Source organism: Suncus etruscus, chromosome 10 (genome assembly GCF_024139225.1).
Source record: "Suncus etruscus isolate mSunEtr1 chromosome 10, mSunEtr1.pri.cur, whole genome shotgun sequence".
NCBI classification, from domain to species: Eukaryota; Metazoa; Chordata; class Mammalia; order Eulipotyphla; family Soricidae; genus Suncus; species Suncus etruscus.
The window spans coordinates 13058682-13080225 of record NC_064857.1 but is presented as its reverse complement, the minus strand read 5'-3'; the positions used below and the strand labels follow the sequence as shown (position 1 = coordinate 13080225).

Here is a 21544-nt window from a genome sequence, read left to right as displayed (position 1 = left end):
AAAAATGCTCACCTAACATAAATGAGAAGCTCAGCTCAGTGTGGTAGAGAGCTCTTCTTGCATGAGGGAGGCCCTCAATCCAATGCCAAACATTGCGAAAAATAAACCAAACAAGTAAGCCTGGAATTACCATTTGGCACAATTCCACTTTGAGTGACCAAATCCTTTAGATCCCTTGCACTCTACAATTGTCCAGTTATTGTATACAACATATTTGTTTTAAGAACCAAAATTAGAAGTAAATAATGTGTAAAAGTGCCTTCTTAATGCAACGAGGATAAAACGATGGGACAACTTTTAATTAAATATTCCTGTAAGGAGCTTATCATAATAAATATCACTAAGTGCATTTATTAAATTCTATTTAAATAATTCAAAATAATGTTGTGGTTTAGTTGGTAATCAATGTGATCCTCTATTGTTCTCTATGTAAAGTATTTGATAACACGTTTTAGAATAAAAGAATATTGAATTTCTGAGGAGCCACAGTTTTATTTGACATTCTTATAATAAATGGGCTGTTAAACCTTTCTATTTATGTTATTCTGTGCCTTCTGTTCATTGTTTAGTTTTATTATGAACAGCTTAGTAAAGATTAACTATATTTTATTTTACCTGGAGAAACTAGCCTTCATTCATAAGAAATTATAAGTATTGGAAGAATTTTATTATTATTTTATTTCTCCATTCTGTATCACTCAAGCCATTTTCAGTCTCTCTATTTTTAGATACACAATAGGTTTGTATCTGATTGTTTATAATCTTATAAAACCATTGAACTACATTATTACATAAAATATATTTATTTTTAAGTAGTAACTTATTTGCTATAACATAAACAAGTAAAATACAAATTAATGTGATTAAATCAAATGTCAACTCTTTTTTGTTTTCTTTTTAGTGGTTATGTTTTTGACTATGATTACTACAGAGATGATTTCTACAATAGGTAAGCTTATTATACTACTTCCATTTTAATTAGTTATATATTCATATCACACATTTTATTTACAAATATCCTTAATTATTTTCTTAAATAATATTATTATAGTAAAAAGAAAATACTAAAAGCCAGAAAGATAGAACACCACATAAGATGCTACTCTTGCATGCAGCCAACCCCAGTTGGACCACAACATGTATGGTCCCCCTGTTCAAATCCAGGATTTATCAGAGCAAAGCCAAAAGTAAGCTTTGAGCCTGAATTATATGCCCTAGTTCTAGCACAAAACAATGTATTCCTCCTTCTCAACTCAAAAACTCCCTGTGTTGCTTATATACTTATTCCCTTGATTTAATTCTTCAGATCTCAGCATAATTAACATTTGAAAACATATTCTGTATGCACCCCACTCTTAGTTCCAAATATTGTTCTTCCCAGTACTTTCAATGTTTTTCACAATATTTCTTTCTAGAATGACTGAAAGGTCTGCCTTTCTTTACTTCAAAAGGTCAGAAATAAGCTCAGTTTTACATATCATTTGTATCTTGAGCACTAAGGTCTCACACCTAGGAACTACTTAGCTTTTGTTTCACCCTAGACAGAGTATGTTTTTAAATTCATAAAGTTAGTAAAACAATTACAGTCAGAACCTATTCCATTTGATTCAAGAGCCAATTATATTACAAAAGGGAAGTAGTTTTGAAAATCAGTAAATTAAAGATTAAATTAAAGGAAATTTTGCCTTGTTTATGTAGGTGTCATACAGTGATAACTGTGCTACCACTATATTCATTTACAGATTAAAGAAAATATTTTATTAGTTATCTCTTTAAAAACATAAAATTTAAGGGTAGATTTTCTCAAATCATTTTCATAATTCTATATACATTTAAAGTATAAATTATAATAACGTTATGAATATCTGACAGCACTAGTATAATTTCACTTACTATTAAAATTAAGAAAACACTTTAATGGAGCTGAAGCAAAACATAGTGGTAGGGTGTTTTCCTTGCACTCAGCTGACCAAGACTGCCCCGAATTCATTCCCCGGCATCCCTTATGGTCCCCAAAGCTGCCAGGAGTGATTTCTGAGTGCAGAGCCAGGAGTAACCCCTGAGCATCACCTGGAATGTCCCAAAAAGCAAAAAAAAAAAAAAAGTGTTTAATACTATAGCTTTTATTTTTGGAGGGCATACTTGTCTTATTTACTAAGAATTAAATATTAAACTAGTTCTATTTTTTCTTAGTCTTCCAGTATCTTTTATCTAATAGTGATAGATATAGCCAGGAGTCAACCAACTATGAACAGAGAATCTTATGAAAGGAAGCAAGAAGGAGGAGACTGCTCAAAGTAACAATTTACTGAGTCAGTGGTAATACTTTTTATTCAAGGGAAATTAATTCCTGTCTCAAAAGATTTTCTTTAGAGTATAATGAAATGGCATAGTTAGGTATAATAATCAGCATGACACCTACTAAATATTTTTGTGTTTATTCAATACAAATTGAACAATAATTAACAATTACCATCCACTGTGAGGGAGAAACTGTTATTCGAGCAACAGTGCTCTAATGACTGAAAAATAAATTGTCTGGGGGCCTGAGCAAATAGCACAGTTGTAAGGCATTTGCCTTGCACGCAGCCAACCCAGGATGGACCTGGGTTCATTCCCCCTCCATCCCATATTTTCGCCAGAGCCTGCCAGGAGCGATTTCTGAGCTCAGAGCCAGGAGTAACCCCTGAGCACCTCCGGGTGTGACCCTAAAAATAAATAAATAAATAAATCAGCAAATAAATTGTCCTTTCCTAATAGTATTTCATGATAGATTGTTCCATTTTTATTGCTTTCTATTCTGTCCTTGGCATATTCCAGTTGCAGAAGAAAACAATTTTAGAAAAAATGCACTCAATTATTTTCCTCCATTCTAACCTCTAGTTTGAGGTGAAAAAAATTCAAATCATATAATTATATTTTGCACGATAATTTTAAATAAAAACTTTGAAAGTAGGTATTAAGAAACTAAAAGAGTGAAAACACAATAGTAACATGGAAATAGAAATTTCAGGAAGAGAAACCATAGCTGGGAAGCAAGATGAGATGAGGGTTATCAAGATTTACTGTACAAAAGGAGTTTCTGAGCTGAAATTATGCAGAATTTGGTTCACTGCTACTATAGCTTCCAAGCCCAAAAAAGGAAGTATGGGTGAAGAGCCCAGAACTCTAAGCAGGGAATGCCAAAATTGGTTATTGTTGGGGTTTTTGAAAGAATAGGAAGATGTTTTTCTATAAGAAATGCAAAAAGACTCAAACTGGATTGAGCAGGTTCTTCTGCCATACCTGGCTTAGTGATGGTGAAGAAACAAGGTGGGAGACACTGATAAATACAGGAGCCAAAACTCGAACGCAAAATAGGAAAGATGAAGTTCTCTCCTCTGTCTCCATTCCAGTAGCTTATCTATCGCCACTTTACTGGTCAAACTGGCATGAGCCAAACTTGGTCGTATAGAAAATGACCTGCAGGTGGGGCCAGAGCGATGGCGCAAGCAGTAGGGCATTTGCCTTCATTCGCTAATCTAGGAAACACTTCGGTTCGATTCCCCAGTGTCCCATATGGTCCCCCAAGCCAGGAGCGATTTCTGAGCACAGAGACAGAAGTAACCCCTGAGAATCACCCGGTGTGGCCCATAAATCAAACAAACAAAAAGAAATGACCTACAGGAATGAAAACCATTTGGTTTTCACAGGGGCATCAAAAGTTCAGATATAGTAGGTTAAAGCTGTCCTATATTTTTTTATTATATTTAAGAATTTCAATAAAATTTAGGATTTTAAACCCTTTGATTGTTTCAGCTTAGAAAATTTCTTATACATAGGTTTCATCTTGCAATAACTTTTATACTGACCAAGAAGTAACATTTCAAAAGACTGATTAAATATCTATTCATGGTTTCATTGATCATGTATAGTGGCCTGATTGTTTATAGGTAAGTGATACTAAGATTATGGTTTTAAGAAGTACAGAAGACTAGGGTGGTGTATATTAAAATGTACAGTAGGCTGGAGTGGGGTGGTGGTAGACTGGGGTGGACTCTGGAAACATTGGGGGAGAGAGGTTGACACCAATGGTTGGATTGGTGCTGGAACATTCTATCTAAAACTCATCTATGAATAACTCTGTAAATCACAATGCTTTAAATAAAATATGTTTTAAAAAATTGACCTGAGTGGCTGGCTATGCTAAACTTCTAGCTTTATATCTTACACAAAGCACAGTACAATCATTTACAACATTCCGTGACATTTTATTCTAAAAGGTCACCTATAAATCTAAATGAAGGCTATTACATATCATTAAAATTAAACAAATATTTAGACTCTACTGAGTAAAATAAAAGAATATGTCTTCCAAAAATTATATTGAATCCTTCCAGGGAATGTTTTCAATGTCTGGTGTATTTGTAGTTTTAATGAAAACTTTGCTTAGTGGTATCAGAGAATACCAATCAGTTTATAATCTATAAATAAACAACCTTTGCTTAATAGTGAAAAATAATGCTAGAATGCTTTACTTTATATGTTTTATGTTTAGGGGTTATACTTTACTTTATATGTATATAAAATTACTCAAGGTAGGTGCTGTTCCATTCTCAAACCATTTTGATGTATAAATTAACACGGAAGTTATTAGTGCTGTAATTAATGAAAAAACTTCTATTGTTTTAGATTGTTGTTAATTATAGAGCACGGTAATATTTATAAATATTGGGAAAACATTAGGAAAAATCAATGCCAGTTTCATTATGAAACTTTAAATTACCATCTGATAGAACTGTCTTCTACTTAAGACATTTGAAAATAACAAGTCACAGTTTAAAAGGGGTATAATTTAGAGTTAGAAGACATGATATGTAATATTATATTATGTAACATATATTATGTTATGTTATATAGTTATTTTACATTAATTATATCATATATCAATGATATTATATTATATATTTAGTTTTAGGCCACACCCTATGACACTCAGGGTTACTCCAGGCTATGCTATCAGAAATCACTCCTGGCTCAGGGGACCATATGAGATGCCAGGGGTTTGAGTCCAGGTCCATCTTGGATTCGCTACCTACCACTGTGCTATCACTCAGGTCCACTAACTACATATTTTGATTGGTCCTTTATATAGCCAGTTTCTCTTTATGTGAAAATCAATAGCCATGTGGAATAATTATTAGAATTAAATAGAATAACTTTACTGTTTAAAAACTTCATAATGGCTATTCAAATGCATATCGATATATGTTTTAGATTTTTATTTTTAGCTGTTTTGGATCTACCCAGTAATACCCAGACTTACTCCTGGCTCTGTGGTCAGAGGTCACTCCTGGTGAGACTCATTTGAGGCTCATATGAAGTTCTTAGGCTCAGTTCCAAGTTGACCACCAACTTTACTTGATATACTTTCTCTCTGGCCTCACATTGTGATTTTCATTGGCCAAAGCTATAAATAAAATATAGGAATAATAAACTGATAGAAACATATTAATTGTATTAAGGCAACTACATTAAAGAAGGGGACTGCAGATACAGTACAAGGATAAAAAACTGCTTGCCTTGCTGTGCCAACATAGTTCCAGCACCATGTATGTTTCCTGTTTAGGAGTTACTTATGAGTACAAACCCAGAAATATCCCCTGAGCACTGCTGTGTGTAAATATAAATCCAGTATTGCAAGAAAAATATGAGGATACACCCAATTCTTAAAATTCTATTTATCTAAACTGAAAATTTACTGTCCAGAAAAAAATACATTGTCAACAAAACATTTTCAACATTTTAGTGAAATTTTAAAATCACATTAATTCTTGTACCTAAGTATTTATTAAAGGTCAAAAGTAAGACTCTAAAACAAAGAGAAAAAAGAAAAAATTAAAAGCCTAATAACCAAGTCATGATTTATTAAAATGTGGTATGCATATTTGGGAAAATGCTCCTTAGAAATCAAAACATTAGATAGACTAGATCAAATATTTAGCAAGCGTGGGAGAAGTTGAGAGATAGTAGAGCAGTTAGAAGAGGGAAACTGTATTTAATATAAAGCAAAAATATCATAGTCAGAATTTATAACTATATGTGCATTGCTGTTAATTATGTTAAAAAGGTTGGTGTTCATAGAAAAATGATAAGAAGACTGATTATTTTAATGGTGTAAGCTTTAAAGTGGTGTTTCCTTTCATATATTTTAAATGCAATTTTCTGATTGTCAAAACTTAATAGCTTGCTTAAAATAAAAGCAAGCATAATTATATTCGCATTCTATATCAAGGTCATTCAGTGTCTTTGTCCAAAGACAACTATTTCTAAAACAAATCTGAATATTCTTTGTAGAGCTATCATGTTTATTATTATGGTTATGGTTATTATTATGTTTATTTTTGACAAGAAAACAGACACTAAAATTGACCAATTTGTAGTAATAAAATGTCATAACTCACATGATCATTAAAACAAAGCTCAAAGCAAATAATTGACACTTGAAAAGTAGAAATAGTGATTACTCAATCTTTTACTTACTAAGTGAATTACTTAGTTTTCCTTTAATTTTATTAAAATTTGGTATTTATGGAGCCAGTGATATTGGGGATAGGTTAAGGTGATGTTTGTGGATGTGACTGACTCAGGTTCAATTCCTGGCATCACATATAGTCTTTTGAGCACCTCTAGGATCTCTGAACACAAAACCAGGATTAAGCCTGGGTGTGTCCCCAAAACAAACTAATTGTAAGAACAAGTATTTATTTACTCTGCAGTAAAGGAATTTTGAGTTCTTATTTTAAAGCAGATCCTGGGAAGAAAATTATTTCTTTGACTTCATAATAGATCATTGCTTCTTTGAGCAATAAATATAATACTACAATATTTATTTATTCTAATTTAGGAAAACAGATGATTTGTTTTGTTTTGTTTTGCCGACACTTGGCATTAATTTGGGAAGAGAGAAAAAAAGAGTAAAGGAAAGAAAGTTCTTATTCTATATATCTTCCCTTTAGGGAAGAAACTGGCAAAACTTTCTTCTATTCAAAGGACACAACAGCCACTGAATACGTTAACAAAAAGGTGTCATATAAATTAAGAATATATCATACATGCAATAAACAAATACATCTCTACTTTGTCTTTCTGATTCGGAATGTCTTTTCCTCTCTTCAGATATGTAAACTTACAAATATTGATATATGAAAAGAAATTTTCTGTTCCTAAAAATGATGGTTTAATTAAAACAAACAAATACTTTATAGAGAACAAAGGTAAACAGTCTGCATGAGGCGTTTTGTCACCTTGTGCTGAGGAGATCAATAGAAATATTGATAAGTAGTATTTTCTTTAAAAAAGAAAATTGGATTCCATTGTAAATAAAGTAGCAATGAGTGCTTAACTGCACTTGCAATGTGTTATGCTTTCTTTAGTATTTAATATTTACTTGGGCTTTAGAAATAGTTCTTAACCAAATTTAAATGTGTGTATTGAAGCAACATGCTAAATGCTTTCACACGGCACTAGGGAAATGTTTCTCCATCGGTTTGCCTCTTAATTTCTACTTTGAAAGAGATTCAGTCAAATGCTACACCTTTATAGCCTTTGCTCATGAAAAGTTTCTTCATGTTCTGGTTCAGTAACTATAGGAGCTCTGGGAGTTCAACTTATAAATAAGTAATGTGAACTATGTTTTATGACTGAAATGAGTGGGAAGTTTCATTGACCCTTTTGATTTTCGGGCACCTAGTGGGATGGATATTCATAATCGTTTTCAGCCTCATCTCCTGCTATTTGAAGGAAACTGCAGAATGTTGACATCCACGACCTATTTCCCAGCTAGCAGTTACTTAGCCCAATGAACTTTTCTTATTTACCATAGTTGGCTCCTATCTTGAATTCTGTCTCATTTCATTTATTTACTTTCCCAAACATTTTAGTTTTTCCTTGGCATGTTTCCAAAGTATTTTTGAACATTTACCTCTTTAAATAAGAGATAGTCTTACTACTAATGAGTTCTGCAGCTCATATAATACCTTCCCCCATATAATGTCATGGATCTCAATGTTTCTAAATCAGTATTTAGAAACTAATCTCTCACAATTTTTATTATGTTCCAGGTATAATTTTTTCAAAATGAGATAATGACATTTTGATCTGTATGTGTAAGATGCGATTTCATAAAATAAACTATTAAAGTTTTCATTTTTTTCCTGTTCTAGTTTTCTTACTTGGAACTTTTATGCTAGATTGTTTATATTGATTGTTTTTAAGCACTTGTAGTCTAAATCTAACAATAAAATGGTAAAATATATCACATCATTCTAACTAATGCTGTTTTTCTTGTGGTTGATAGTTGACATAATAAAATATCAGATTACTGGAAAATAATTTTTAAAATAAAGGAATAAATATAGTTTCTTTAATTCTTGACCTTTTATGCTACATATATTAGACGTAATGCAAAATTTGTTTTCTGTATGTATACAGAGTAAGTAATATGAACTTTGACTGTGGGAATTAAATATTTATAAAATGAATAAATGATTATATTTTTTCTTGTGTTTTCATTCCTTCATTGTTTAATAAAAGTGTTAACGAAAATGTTAAGAAAATTGTTTGAGAAGAATACATTTGAGATGAATATAAATGTTTCCATTTTTAGTGAAAGATGCTGAGTTTTTATTATTCAACTTTTTTCATAAATTTTCTAGAACTTTCTACACAATTATCTCTAGTTTAAACTTTCGCATCTAAAAATGTTCAAAGTAGTAAAAGATATCATGAAAAATATATCTCACCAGTAATTTAGTAAAAAGAAAAAAAAACATGTGATAGTGCTATAACAAATTGTTCAAACTCAGTCTACTTTTAAATGAGGTCAAAAGCTGTGTTCATTAATTTAAAAGTCCTTAGAAAGAGCCTCAGAACCAAATTGATTTATCATACAGCTTTTTTTACTTATGCTAGTCCTACTACTATTTTACTTCTGAAATATTTTTTGATTTAAAAATAATGAACCATTTTCTTCCTGATTTGGGATCATCTTTTCCTATCTTCAAATATGTAAACTTATAAATATTGATATGTATGAGGAAATTTTCTGTTCTTAAGAAAGATAATTTAATTAAAACAAAGAACTTAATTTTAGAACAAAGGGAGACACAATTTCAACATACTTAAAGAAATCATTGAAATAAATACCTTAAAAATGATTTCACCCTGCTGGAGAAAGGGTCCAGATGAACCCTTACAATGCTCCCAGTCTCAATTTGGTCTCTGAAAATACTTGGTTCTGCAAGTATTGTTCAGTCCTGCAGGCCCCTAAGCAAGTTGAACTGTAATCCCTGGCCCAGAGGACTTGAAGAGTACCACATTCTCAGGCCCCACATTGAGTTGCCAGCTTTTAGTCCCCTTAAGCACTTCTTAGAAGCAAAAAAAAAATAAAATAAAATAAAAAAAGCACAAAGTTTACATTGGAAAGTCAAAAGCTAAAAGCCAGAAAGTACACAATACTACAGACTAGTATCCTATTTATTCAAAGAATGAATTTGACTGAAGATAAATTGAAGGTAAGGTAAATCATATGCCTTATATGTGGCCAACCAAATTCCCAGTTCCCAACATCAAAAGTGTCACTGAAGCTCAGAATCAGAAGAGCCTGAGTGTTTTGCAAGGTATGGCCCCCAAACAGAACCAAGACAGACAGACAGACAGACAGACAGACAGACAGACAGACAGACAGACAGACAGAGAATACAAGAAATCTAATGAAGGGCTGTGTGGAAACATCAAGGCTACAACATTTATTGGCATTACTTTCAAATCATTGTCCTCATTTCACACATCCAATGGAACACAGGAGAAGCCACTAACTCTCGGGCACCTCTGTGTTTTGTGAAGGTTATTTGACTACCATGGGCGTGTGCCTCCACCTCCCAGGGCAGTGATCCCCCTGAAGCGTCCCAGAGTGGCTGTGGCCACGACCCGCAGAGGCAAAGGTGTCTTCTCCATGAAGGGGGGTTCGAGGTCTGCTGTAAGTGGATCTTCATCAGCCTCTAAATGTAAGTAACTCGCTGGATTCCATTTTGTCTTTAAAGATGGGGTGGGAGGTGGGGATTTTACGTATGAGTGCCTATATTATTAAAGTCATCCAAAAAGGACCTGGAGCCCTACTTCCAGCCTCAGCACCAAATGCCCCACCCCATAGCTACATACTGCAGGAAAGATTGTAGTACTGGAGGACCCAGAGCATTGGAGAGTCCCCTCGACACTGCATTTGAGTTCCCTGAATATAGCTTGAAAAACCTCAAAATAAATAAATGCAAAAACAATAATAATAATAATAATAATAATAATAATTATTGTGCAGTGTTTGATTTAGAAAATGTCTAAGAAAATATAGGGAAAGAAAAGATCACACCCTTTCTTGTTGTAGTTTCCAACATCTGCGCATTCTTCCTCTCCCTAACCCTGGGCAATAAGAAATCAAGAATAAAGGGGCCAGAGAGAGAGAGAGAACAGCTGTAGGGCATTTGTTTTGCATGTGGCTGACTGGATGAACCCAGGTTTGATCCCTAGCATCTCATATGGTCCCCTGAGCCTGCCAACAATGATTTCTGAGTGCAAAGCCAGGAGTAACCCTTGAGTGTCGCAGGGTGTGCCCTTCCCGAAAAAACAATAATTGGATTTCTTTTATTATTACGTGGTAGCTATATTAAGTTCCTACCCCAAACTATTTTCTTTCTTTCTTTTCTCTGTTCTCATGTGTAAAAAGAAATAAAGTGGTCACCCAATAATGTTTTTTCTTTAGGTAATGCAGTAAGTTAATGAACGCAGACATCGAGTCTCCAAGAATTATTACATGATGCAAGCTATAGTCTTTCTCTTCAAAACACAAAACACTTACTTGGTTTCCCTTCCCTCTCTCCACCAACCTAATTATCAGAAACACTATTCCCTAACGTCTAGTAGAGGCAAGCTCTTTTCCAAACACCTATACATTCACATCTTTCCCATTCCCTATATGCAAATATAATCTAGGCTTTCACATGAGCTTATGTCTGTTCTTCTTGTTTCTATGAGACTCATAATTTATTTTATTTTACATTTTAGCATGTGGTTTTAACCCTCAGAAATCTCCAAGTAGTAAAAAATATGACTTTTTTCCCCAGTGTAATATATGAATAATGAAAAATGTTTATGAAAAGGCAAATTTTCAAAGTCAACTACTTGGTGAAAATTGCAAACTTGCTTTGCAATTTGTCATTGAAAATATATAAGAATCTACTCAGTCCAATCATGTAATAAATAATTTAGTCTTCTTCTTTTTTGACAGGTACGATAGTATTAAAGGAAGACTAATTCTACATCTAGACATATTTTTATAATTTTTAATTGGATCATTTTAAAATTCAGTTACCAAGTTATTTATAATTGAATTTCAGTCATACAATGTGCAACTTCTTAAGGTTAATCAAAGAAGTTTTAAAATAAGCTTATTTTAAATTTATTTTATTTTTATTTTTTGGTAGCAGTCACTTATAAGTGTATATTCCATATTGTTCTTTGACTAGAAAAGTAAAGAATAGAAGGAAATGTGTATTTGTAGAATAAGAATATTTTGTATCGTCAAGTAAAATCTTTAAAATGTATTGTTGATAAGTAATATTCAAGTTATGTAAATTATATAAAATTATCTGTTTAGAAATAATTTTTTTCATGTTTCATATAGTTCTGTATATTTAAAAGTTTAACTAAAATCATTTTTAATGAAATACAAATCTTTCGGAGTTTATTCATTGGTAAACATGACTAGAATCATGATTTGTCATTCTGGCTAAAAACATATTACAGGCTATGTTTTGATTCACATATACATTGCTATATATATGTACAAATATATACGAATATAAATATTTATAATGTGGTAAAACTTGTATAAATAGTTTGGTATCTACTAATAATTTGGGGTGTGGCCCCAAAACAAAAAATTATTAACAGACTAAATAGATAATAGAGGCTAAGTCACTTGCCTTACAATGGCCACCCCAATTTAATCGCTGGCAATGTATATGGTCCCCTAAGCACTGCCTAAACTAAGATCTGAATATTCACACAGCCAGGAGTAAACCCTAGAGATGGTCTATCCCCAGACCTATTCCCTCAAATAAAAAGAATTACCAGTAGAAATTTCTGACCCTTTTGAAATCAATGGAGGTCTAAAACTATAATCAATTTGCTTTGTACTACATAACAAAATCAGAGCTGCTGTTTATTCATAGAAAATATGCCAAAATATATTTATTTAAATAATTAATTTAAATTTTAATGTCTACACAGAAAAATCCTAGTGAGTTTTAATGCCTCTGGGATACAGTTAGTGTACTTACAATGGCAGAACTAGATGCAGGTTTATATTAATGTGCTAATGCACCACCTAGGTTATTAAAGACAATTTAATCAAATTTAATAAAAAGGTGTTGAGGAAGAAGCTCCAACAGTTAAGTGGAAGTGTTGTTCTGTTGTTTCTTCACTACCCCAACCCAGCTACCTTAAGCCTGTGATTTAAATTTAACCAGAAAACTTGAATCATCTTGTTCTGCCTCATAAATTGAAGGGGGGGAGTGGATGGTATCAGGAGTAAACCATTGCAAGAACATTGAGTGGAAATAAAAAATGATCAGACCTAAATACCAAACCCAAAGTCAATGACAACAGAATCAAGAGCCCCATCTACAACAAGATATACACAAAGGGGATGTATTAACTAGCAGTCCAAGGGTAAAGGAGGGGGATATGGGATGCATGCTGGGAACAGTGATAGAGGCAGGACAACACTGGTGGTGGGAATGGCCCTGATTCACTGTCACCCTGTACCTTAAATATTACTGTGAAAGCTTTGTAATTCACTTTGATAAAAATAAAAAAATTTGGGGCCGGGCGGTGGCGCTAAAGGTAAGGTGCCTGCCTTGCCTGCGCTAGCCTTGGACGGACCGTGGTTCGATCCCCCGGTGTCCCATATGGTCCCCCAAGCCAGGAGCAACTTCTGAGCACATAGCCAGGAGTAACTCCTGAGCATTACCGGGTGTGGCCCAAAAACCAAAAACCAAAAAAATAAAAAAATAAAAAAAAAATAAAAAATTTTTTTAAAAAAAGCATCAATCATAGGCCCGAGTGGTAGCACAGTGATAGGGTGTTTGCCTTGCAAGCGGCTGAACCAAGATGGACAAGGTTCTATCCCCTGCATCCCATATGGTCCCCTGAAGCAGGAGCAATTTCTGAGAGTAGAGCCAGGAGTAATCTCTAAGCATCTCTGGGTGTGGCCCCAAAGCAAAAACAAACAAAAAAATAAGAAGGCATCAATCAGAGAAGTGTTAATATCTAGCAGGGCATTATTAACTTCCCTTAATATCTTGACAATGTATACACATACATACATACATATATATGTATATATATAATATAATAAAGCTAATTTGCTAAATTTCTAAAGAAATAAATTAACAAAGGGAATTAAATTAAATTTAATTGAAAGGGATTGGTGAATTTGGATAGACAGTCAGATTTCTACTTTTTTTTTTTTTTTTTTTTTTTTTTTTTGGTTTTGGGTCACACCCGGCAGCTCAAAGGTTATTCCTGGCTCCAGGCTCAGAAATCACTCCTGGAAGGCTCAGGGGACCATATGGATTCAAGGATTCAAACCAATGACCTTCTGCATGAAAGGCAAACGCCTTACCTCCATGCTATCTCTTTGGCCCCAGATTTCTTCTTTTTAAGTTAAAGTATATGAATGGAAAAGAGCCAGGACTTTCCATCAAATTGCCTTGGTGGGGAATCTTTTCTCACAATATACTGCAATAAGTTTTAGAACAACTGCTTTTTCTCATTCATATCTGAAGAGATATTAATAGTAATAATATTTATCCAATAACTGTGGATAAACTTATAAGTACTTAGGATGGACTGGGCACATAGTCAAAGTTCATTCGTTGATTTTCACTTATTACTACTATTATTATTTTGGTTAAAGCAATAATGATTTAGCAATGATAGTTTTAATAAGAGAATATTGACTATGTAATTATTGTAATAGGAATCAATAATGGCTTTATTTGGATGAAAGACACAGCTTTATATAATGCTTTCTCATACATTGAATGGATTTGCTAATCTTAGTTTACTACTCCACAGTGGTGTTGTAAAAATAAAATAAAACAATTCATTTTATTTAAAGTTCTTTCTTTCTTTCTTTCTTTTCATTTTGGGTTCTCTGGCAGTGTTCAGGGCATCAATTTTAGAGGGATGCAAATCCAGGGCTCTCATATTCATAGCATGTCCTGCAGACAGTCAGGCTTATACCCTGGTCCATAATTAATGTAAATCTTTAAAAATGTTTTATATTATGAAAAATCTGTTTTTATTTATAATGTCTTTATTTAAGCATCTTGATTACAAATATGATTGTGATTAGGTTTTAGTCATGTAAAGAACACCCTCCTTCACCAGTGCAACATTCTCATCATCAATGTGCCAAATCTCCCTCCATCCCACCCCACCCCCACCTGTACTCTAGACAGGCTTTCCAGTTCCCTCATTGATTCACATGGTTATGGTAGTTCTCAGTGTAGTTATTTCTATAACTGCACTCACCACTCTTTGTGGTCAGCTTCATGAAATGAGCTGGAAATTCCAGCCTTCCTTTCATTGTCTAAGGATTGTTGCAAAAATGACTTTTATTTTTCTTTATTTTTCTTTTTTTTTTTTTTTTTTGGTTTTTGGGCCACACCCTGTGCCGCTCAGGGGTTACTCCTGGCTATGCGCTCAGAAGTTGCTCCTGGCTTCTTGGGGGACCATATGGGACACCTGGGGATCGAACCGCGGTCCGTCTTAGGCTAGCGCAGGCAAGGTAGGCACCTTACCTCCAGCGCTACCGCCCGGCCCCTTTTTATTTTTCTTAAAACCCATAGATGAGTGAGACTATTCTGTATCTCTCTCTCTCTCTCTGTCTCTCTCTCCCTCTGACTTATTTCACTCAGCATAATAGACTCCATGTATATCCATGTATAGGAAAATTTCATGACTTCATCTCTCCTGACAGCTGCATAATATTCCATTGTGCATATGAACCACAATTTCTTTTTTTTTTTTTTGGGTTTTTTGGGCCACACCCGTTTGACGCTCAGGGGTTACTCCTGGCTATGTGCTCAGAAATCGCCCCTGGCTTGGGGGGACCATATGGGACGCCGGGGGATCGAACCGCGGTCCTTCCTTGGCTAGCGCTTGCAAGGCAGACACCTTACCTCCAGCGCCACCTACCCGGCCCCGAACCACAATTTCTTTAGCCATTCATCTGTTGAAGGGCATATTGGTTGTTTCCAGAGCCTGGCTATTGAGAATAGTGCTGCAATAAGCACAGGTGTGAGGAAGGGGTTTTTGTATTGTATTCTTGTGTTCCTAGGGTATATCCCTAGGAATGAAATAGCTGGCTCAAATGGGAGCTCAATTTCAAGTTTTTGGAGGAATCTCCATATTGCTTTCCATAGAGGTTGGACTAGACGGCATTCCCACCAGCAGTGGATGAGTTCCTTTCTCTCCACATCGCCACCAGCACTGATTGTTCTCATTCTTTCTGACATGTGGCAATCTCTGTGGTGTGAGATGGTATCTCATCATTCCTTTGATTTGCATCTCCCTGATGATTAGTGATGAGTAGCATTTTTTTCATGTGCCTTTTGGCCATATGTATTTCTTTTTTATCAAAGTGTCTGTTCATTTCTTCTCCCCATTTTTTGATGGGATTAGATGTTTTTTTCTTGTTAAGTTCTGTCAGTGCCCTGTATATTTTGAATATTAGCCCCTTATCTGAAGGGTGTTGGGTGAATAGTTTCTCCCACTTAGTGGGTGGCTCTTGTATCCTGGGCACTATTGTGAGGTGCAGAGCTTCTCAGCTTAATGTATACCCATCTGTTGATCTCTGCTTCCACTTGTTTGGAAAGTACAGTTTTCTCCTTGAAGATGCCTTTACTCTCAATGTCATGGAGTGTTTTACCGACATGTTGTTCTATATACCTTATGGTATTAGGTCTGATATCAAGGTCTTTAATCCTTTTGGATTTTACCTTTGTACATGGTGTTAACTGGGGGTTTATGTTCGCTATTTTGCAAGTGGCTAACCAGTTCTGCCAGCACCACTTGTTGAAGAGGTTTTCCCTGCTCCACTTAGGATTTCTTGCTTTTTTGTAAAAAATTAGGTGTTTGTATGTCTGGGGAATGTTCTCTGAGAACTTAAGCCTATTACACTGATCTGAGGGTATATCTTTATTCCAATACTATGCTGTTTTGATAACTATTGCTTTGTAGAACAGTTTAAAGTTGGGGAAAGTAATGCCTCCTATACTCCTTTTCCCTAGGAGTGCTTTAGCTATTCGAGGGTATTTATTGTTCCAGATGAACTTCATAAGTGTTTTATCCAATTCTTTGAAGAATGTCATGGGTATCTTTAGAGGAATCGCATTAAATCTGTATAAAGCTTTGGGGAGTATTGCCATTTTAATGATGTTAATCCTACGAATCCATGAGCAGGGTATGTGTTTCCATTTTCGTGTGTCCTCTCTTATTTCTTGGAGCAGGGCTTTATAGTTTTCTTTGTATAGGTCCTTCACGTCTTTGGTCAAGTTGACCCCAAGATATTTGAGTTTGTGTGGCACTAATGTGAATGGGATTGCCTTCTTAACATCCATCTCTTCCCTATCATTTTGGTGTATAAAGAGGCCATTGATTTCTGTGTGTTAATTTTGTAGCCTGCCTTCTTGCTGTATGAGTCTATTGTTTCTAGAAGCTTTTTGGTAGAGATGTTAGGGTTTTCTAAGTAGAGTATCATGTCATCTGCAAACAGTGAGAGCTTGACTTCTTCCTTTCCTATCTGGATGCCCTTGATATCTTTTTCTTGCCTGATCACTATAGCAAGTACTTCCAGTACTATGTTGAAGAGGAGTGGCAAGAGCGGACAGCCTTGTCTTGTACCAGAATTTAGAGAAAAGGCTTTTAGTTTTTCTCCATTGAGGATAATATTTGCCATTGGCTTATGGTAGATAGCTTCAACTAGATTGAGAAAAGTTCCTTTCATTCCCATCTTGCTGAGAGTTTTGATCAAGATTGGGTGTTGGACCTTTTCAAATGCTTTCTCTGCATCTATTGATATGATCATGTAATTTTTATTTTTCTTCTTGTTGATGTTTTGTATTATGTTGATAGATATACGGATGTTAAACCATCCTTGCATTCCTGGGATGAAACCTACTTGGTCATAGTGTATGATCTTCTGATTATGCATTGGATCCTATTTGCCAGGATCTGCATTCATCAGGGATATTGAGCTGTAATTTTCTTTTTTGGCAGCACATCTGTCTGGTTTTCGTATCATGGAGATGTTGGCTTCATAAAAGCTATTTGGGAGTGTTCCCGTTTTTTTCAATTTCATAGAAGAGCCTGGCTAGGATTGGTAGTAGCTCCTCTTGAAAGGTTTGAAAGAAATTATTAGTAAATCCATCTGGGCCTGAGATTTTCTTTTTAGGCAGCTGTTTGATTACAGTTTCAATTTCCTCCATAGGGATGGGGGTGTTTAGATATGCTACATCCTCCTTACTTAACCATGGAAGGTTATAAGTGTCCAGGAATTTATCCATTTCTTCTAGGTTATCATGTTTAGTAGCATAAAGTTTTTTCAAAGTAGTCTCTAATTACCCTTTGGATCTTTGCAATATCTGTCATGATCTCCCCCTTTTCATTTCTAATATGGGTTATCAGGTTTCTCTCTTTCTTTGTCAATTTTGCCAATGGTCTATCAATTTTGTTTATTTTTTCAAAGAACCAACTTCTGCTTTCATTGATCTTTCAGATTGTTTTTTGGTTTTCCACTTCATTGATTTCTGCTTTAAATCTTTGTTATTTCCTTCTTTCTCCCTATTTTTGGTTCCGTTTGTTGGTCATTTTCTAATTTTGTGAGCTCATCATTAAGTTATTCAGGTATGCCCCTTCTTCCTTCCTGATGTGTGCTTGCAAAGCTATAAATTTTCCTCTCAGGACCGCTTTTGCTGTGTACCAAGATTCTGGAAGTTTGTGTCTTCATTATCATTTGTTTCCAGGAACGTTTTGATTTCCTCTTTGATATCATTTTGGACCCACTAGTTGTTCAGTAGCAGGCTGTTTAGTTTCCAATTGTTAAAGTTTTTCTTCTGTGTCCCTTTGTAGTTCACATATAATTTCAGAGTTTTGTGGTCAGCAAAGGTAGTCTGCAATATTTCTATCCTCTTGATTTTATGAAGGTATGTTTTATGTGTCAGCATGTGGTCTATCCTGGAGAATGACCCATGTACATTGAGAAGAATGTGTATGCAGGTTTTTTGGGATGGAATATCTTATATATGTCCACTAGTCCTTTTTCTTCCATTACTTTTTTCAGGGCTAGTATGTTTTTGTTGGGTTTTAGTCTGATTGACCTATCAAGTGTTGACAGGGCCATGTTGAGGTCTCCCACAATTATTGTGTTATTATTGATGTCTTTTTTGAGATTTGTCAATAATTGTATTAGATAATTTGCTGGCTTCTCATTGGGTGCATATATGTTTAATAGTCTGAGTTCTTCCTGTTTCACATATCCCTTGATTAGTACAAAGTGTCCATCTTTGTCCCTTACCACTTTTCTGAGTATAAAGTTGGTGTCATCAGATATTAATATCTGAAAAAAGCCACCACAGCTTTTTTAAGTGTGTTGTTTGCTTGGATGATTTTCCTCCAGTCTTTGATTTTGAGTTTGTTTGTTCTGATTATTCAGGTGTGTTTCTTGTAGGCAACAGAAGGTTGGATTCAACTTTTTGACCCATTTTGTGTCTTTTAATTGGTGAATTTAGTTCATTAATATTGAAAGAGATGATTGTCATAGATGACAGTTTTTTTTTGGGGGTGCACTTCCTAGGCCTCTGAGGAAAGCTTCATGTATTCAGGAAAGACAGACAAGCAAAGCAAAGAGTTCCTTTCAAGTCCTGATGGTCATCCAAGGCACAGCAGGAGGGCGGAGCCAGCCAAAACCTCTCTGTAGCAGGGAGGATTGCAGACATGAGCCCTGATCAAATCCAGTCTCAGGCAGCTGGAAACACCATGCCCTAAGATGGTTTCTGTGCCCTTCTGACACCCAGCAGAAACCAGCAGGAATCAGTGTGTGTACGTCCCAACCCACCTCTGAAGCAGGCAAGATCACCCACAGGAACGCTGATGAAATTCAGTCTCAGGCAGCTGAAAACAGCATGACCCAAGATGGCTTCTGAACCCTTCTGACTCCTGACAGAATCCAGCAGGAATCAGTGTGTGTATGTCCCGACCCACCTCTGAAGCAGGCAGGATCACCGGCAGGAATGCTGATGAAATCCAGTCTCACAAATGACACTTTTGATGAACAGAGTTTTAAGTTCAACTCAAAGTGAAGCAGAGATTACAAATCAAAGTTACTCTGAACATGTTGACTCCACCAAGGAAGTTTCTGGCTTTGTCAAAAAATCTTAATAGATAACAAAGAATAATAGTAATAATAATGCTATTATCTAAAGCAAAACTATTTTAAACTTATACAAAGTAGCACTTTGTATAACAAATAGGTCCCAATAAAATCACAACCTAAATTTAGATGTGTAGTAAGTTAACAAAAGCAATTATATATTTATCATAAAGAAATACACTCATGAGCATCTATTCTGGACCTCTCACTATGCTCATTTGCAAAATCCAATTTAAATTAAAATGATTACCCAATAGAGCTTATGAACTTTTGACATGGTTTTTTCAGTTTCTCCTTAGAATTTTTATTTTCCTTTTGACTCAACATTTAGAGTTCCATAAATAATCTGGTTTTTACTGCGCAACTGTAAATGCATGGGAGCATTAAATTAGGTCAGTAAACTACAATTTCTTACCTGTGTTTCTTACTCTTTTATCCTTTTCCTAGGTAGGCGCTAAATAAGCAGAGTATGTTTGCTCGATAGTTGTATTACTTATTTGTTTACTTCCTTTGACTAATTTGTTTATTGTTTTTGTTTCTCTTTCTCTTCTTCTAACTCTGGTCTCCCCAATTAATTCCATATCAATGGTAGGTTTATTCTAAAAACAAATGATTGACTAATTTCTTATTCAAAACTCAAATATACTACAACTCGCTAAATAAAGCAAACTCTTCAGTGTGCTTCTCATAATATATCTGACCAAGTATTCTCATTTCCAATTTTTCTACCTTAATTAAAAACTTACAAAAATGTTTTTATGTGACCTGCGAGATAGTACAAGGTATAAAGTTCTTGTTTTGAGTGTGCCAAACTTGGATTTATTTCCTGGAACAGCATATGGTCCCTGGAACATTGTTCGGAGTAATCTCTGAGCATAGAGCCAGTTAACCCTGAGCACTGCCAGGTGTAGCCCAAAGTCAACTGCATATATACATAAATATAATATAAATTTTGACATTTCTAAGTTCCTTTTTATATAGCATGTGTGTATATATATGCCTAATAAATTGATTTCTATACCAATTTAATTAATTAATTAATACTTCACCATATTATATTTTTATTTATACAAAAGTAGAGAAATAGAACAGAATAAACCAATGTGATTTTTATTGCCAAAATTAATTAAATCTTTATTTAATTTTGATTTGGGGGTCACACTGGAGATACTCATGGCTTACTCCCGACTCTATAGTCAGGGATCACACTTGGTGGGAATCAGAGGAAGTTGTGGAATGACAGAGATGAGATCAGAGTCAGCCACTATGCAAGGCAAGCGCCCTATGGGCTGTTCTATTGCTCTTGTTTCTAAATACATTTTCAAATTTTATGAATATTTTACAAGAAGCTTTGTATTGATAGGGCAAAGCTTACTATCATATAAATGATAATGCATTAGTTATTATCCTATTAATCAACTTTATCAGATAATTCTTCAATGTACTATGGTAGACTATTCTTTAAAATAGCAGTACAAAAGTCCACTATACCACAGTAACCAAAATATCTCCAAGCCATAGTAATCAAAAATCCCTGGATACTGCAAAATGTGCCTTGCAGGCAACATTACCCTCAAAAAAGAAAGATTGATCTAGTCAGCTGGATATTTATAATTTATCAAAGATACATTTGACCTACAGGCAATCAAAATAAATTGAAATATTTCACCCCATGAAAATCAGAGATGCACACATTTTTTGAGATAGGCATATCCAAAGTACTTAATTTCCTTTTTAGATTTTATCTCATGGATCAGCTAAAGACACAAACATTATTTTGTTCACTTTATCAGAATGTAATAACATTTAACATGAAATCAATGGTCTCTATAAAAAGAGCTGGTCTAAAATAATTTATAATATATCTCCACATTTATGATGATTTCTTTTTAAATAATACTATTATTGTAATCATTTGCAAATATAGATAAAATAAAAATTATCTGTATGACATAAACTGACACCTAGTTTCTTACTCTTCATTTACATGCTAATGAGATTTATCCTAAA

At 34.5% G+C, this 21544-nt stretch overlaps 1 protein-coding gene across 7 annotated transcripts in view; it reads left to right on the top strand.

Annotated features, from left to right (window-relative positions):
- RALYL (RALY RNA binding protein like) overlaps nucleotides 1–21544 on the top strand; it is a 712684-nt gene that overhangs the window by 612153 nt on the left and 78987 nt on the right. For all 7 annotated transcript variants that reach the window (XM_049782024.1, XM_049782022.1, XM_049782028.1 and 4 more), the window contains 2 exons: nucleotides 902–949; nucleotides 9886–10046. In XM_049782024.1, coding sequence (XP_049637981.1) covers nucleotides 902–949; nucleotides 9886–10046 — 209 coding nt within the window. The remainder of the gene's footprint in view (nucleotides 1–901; nucleotides 950–9885; nucleotides 10047–21544) is intronic.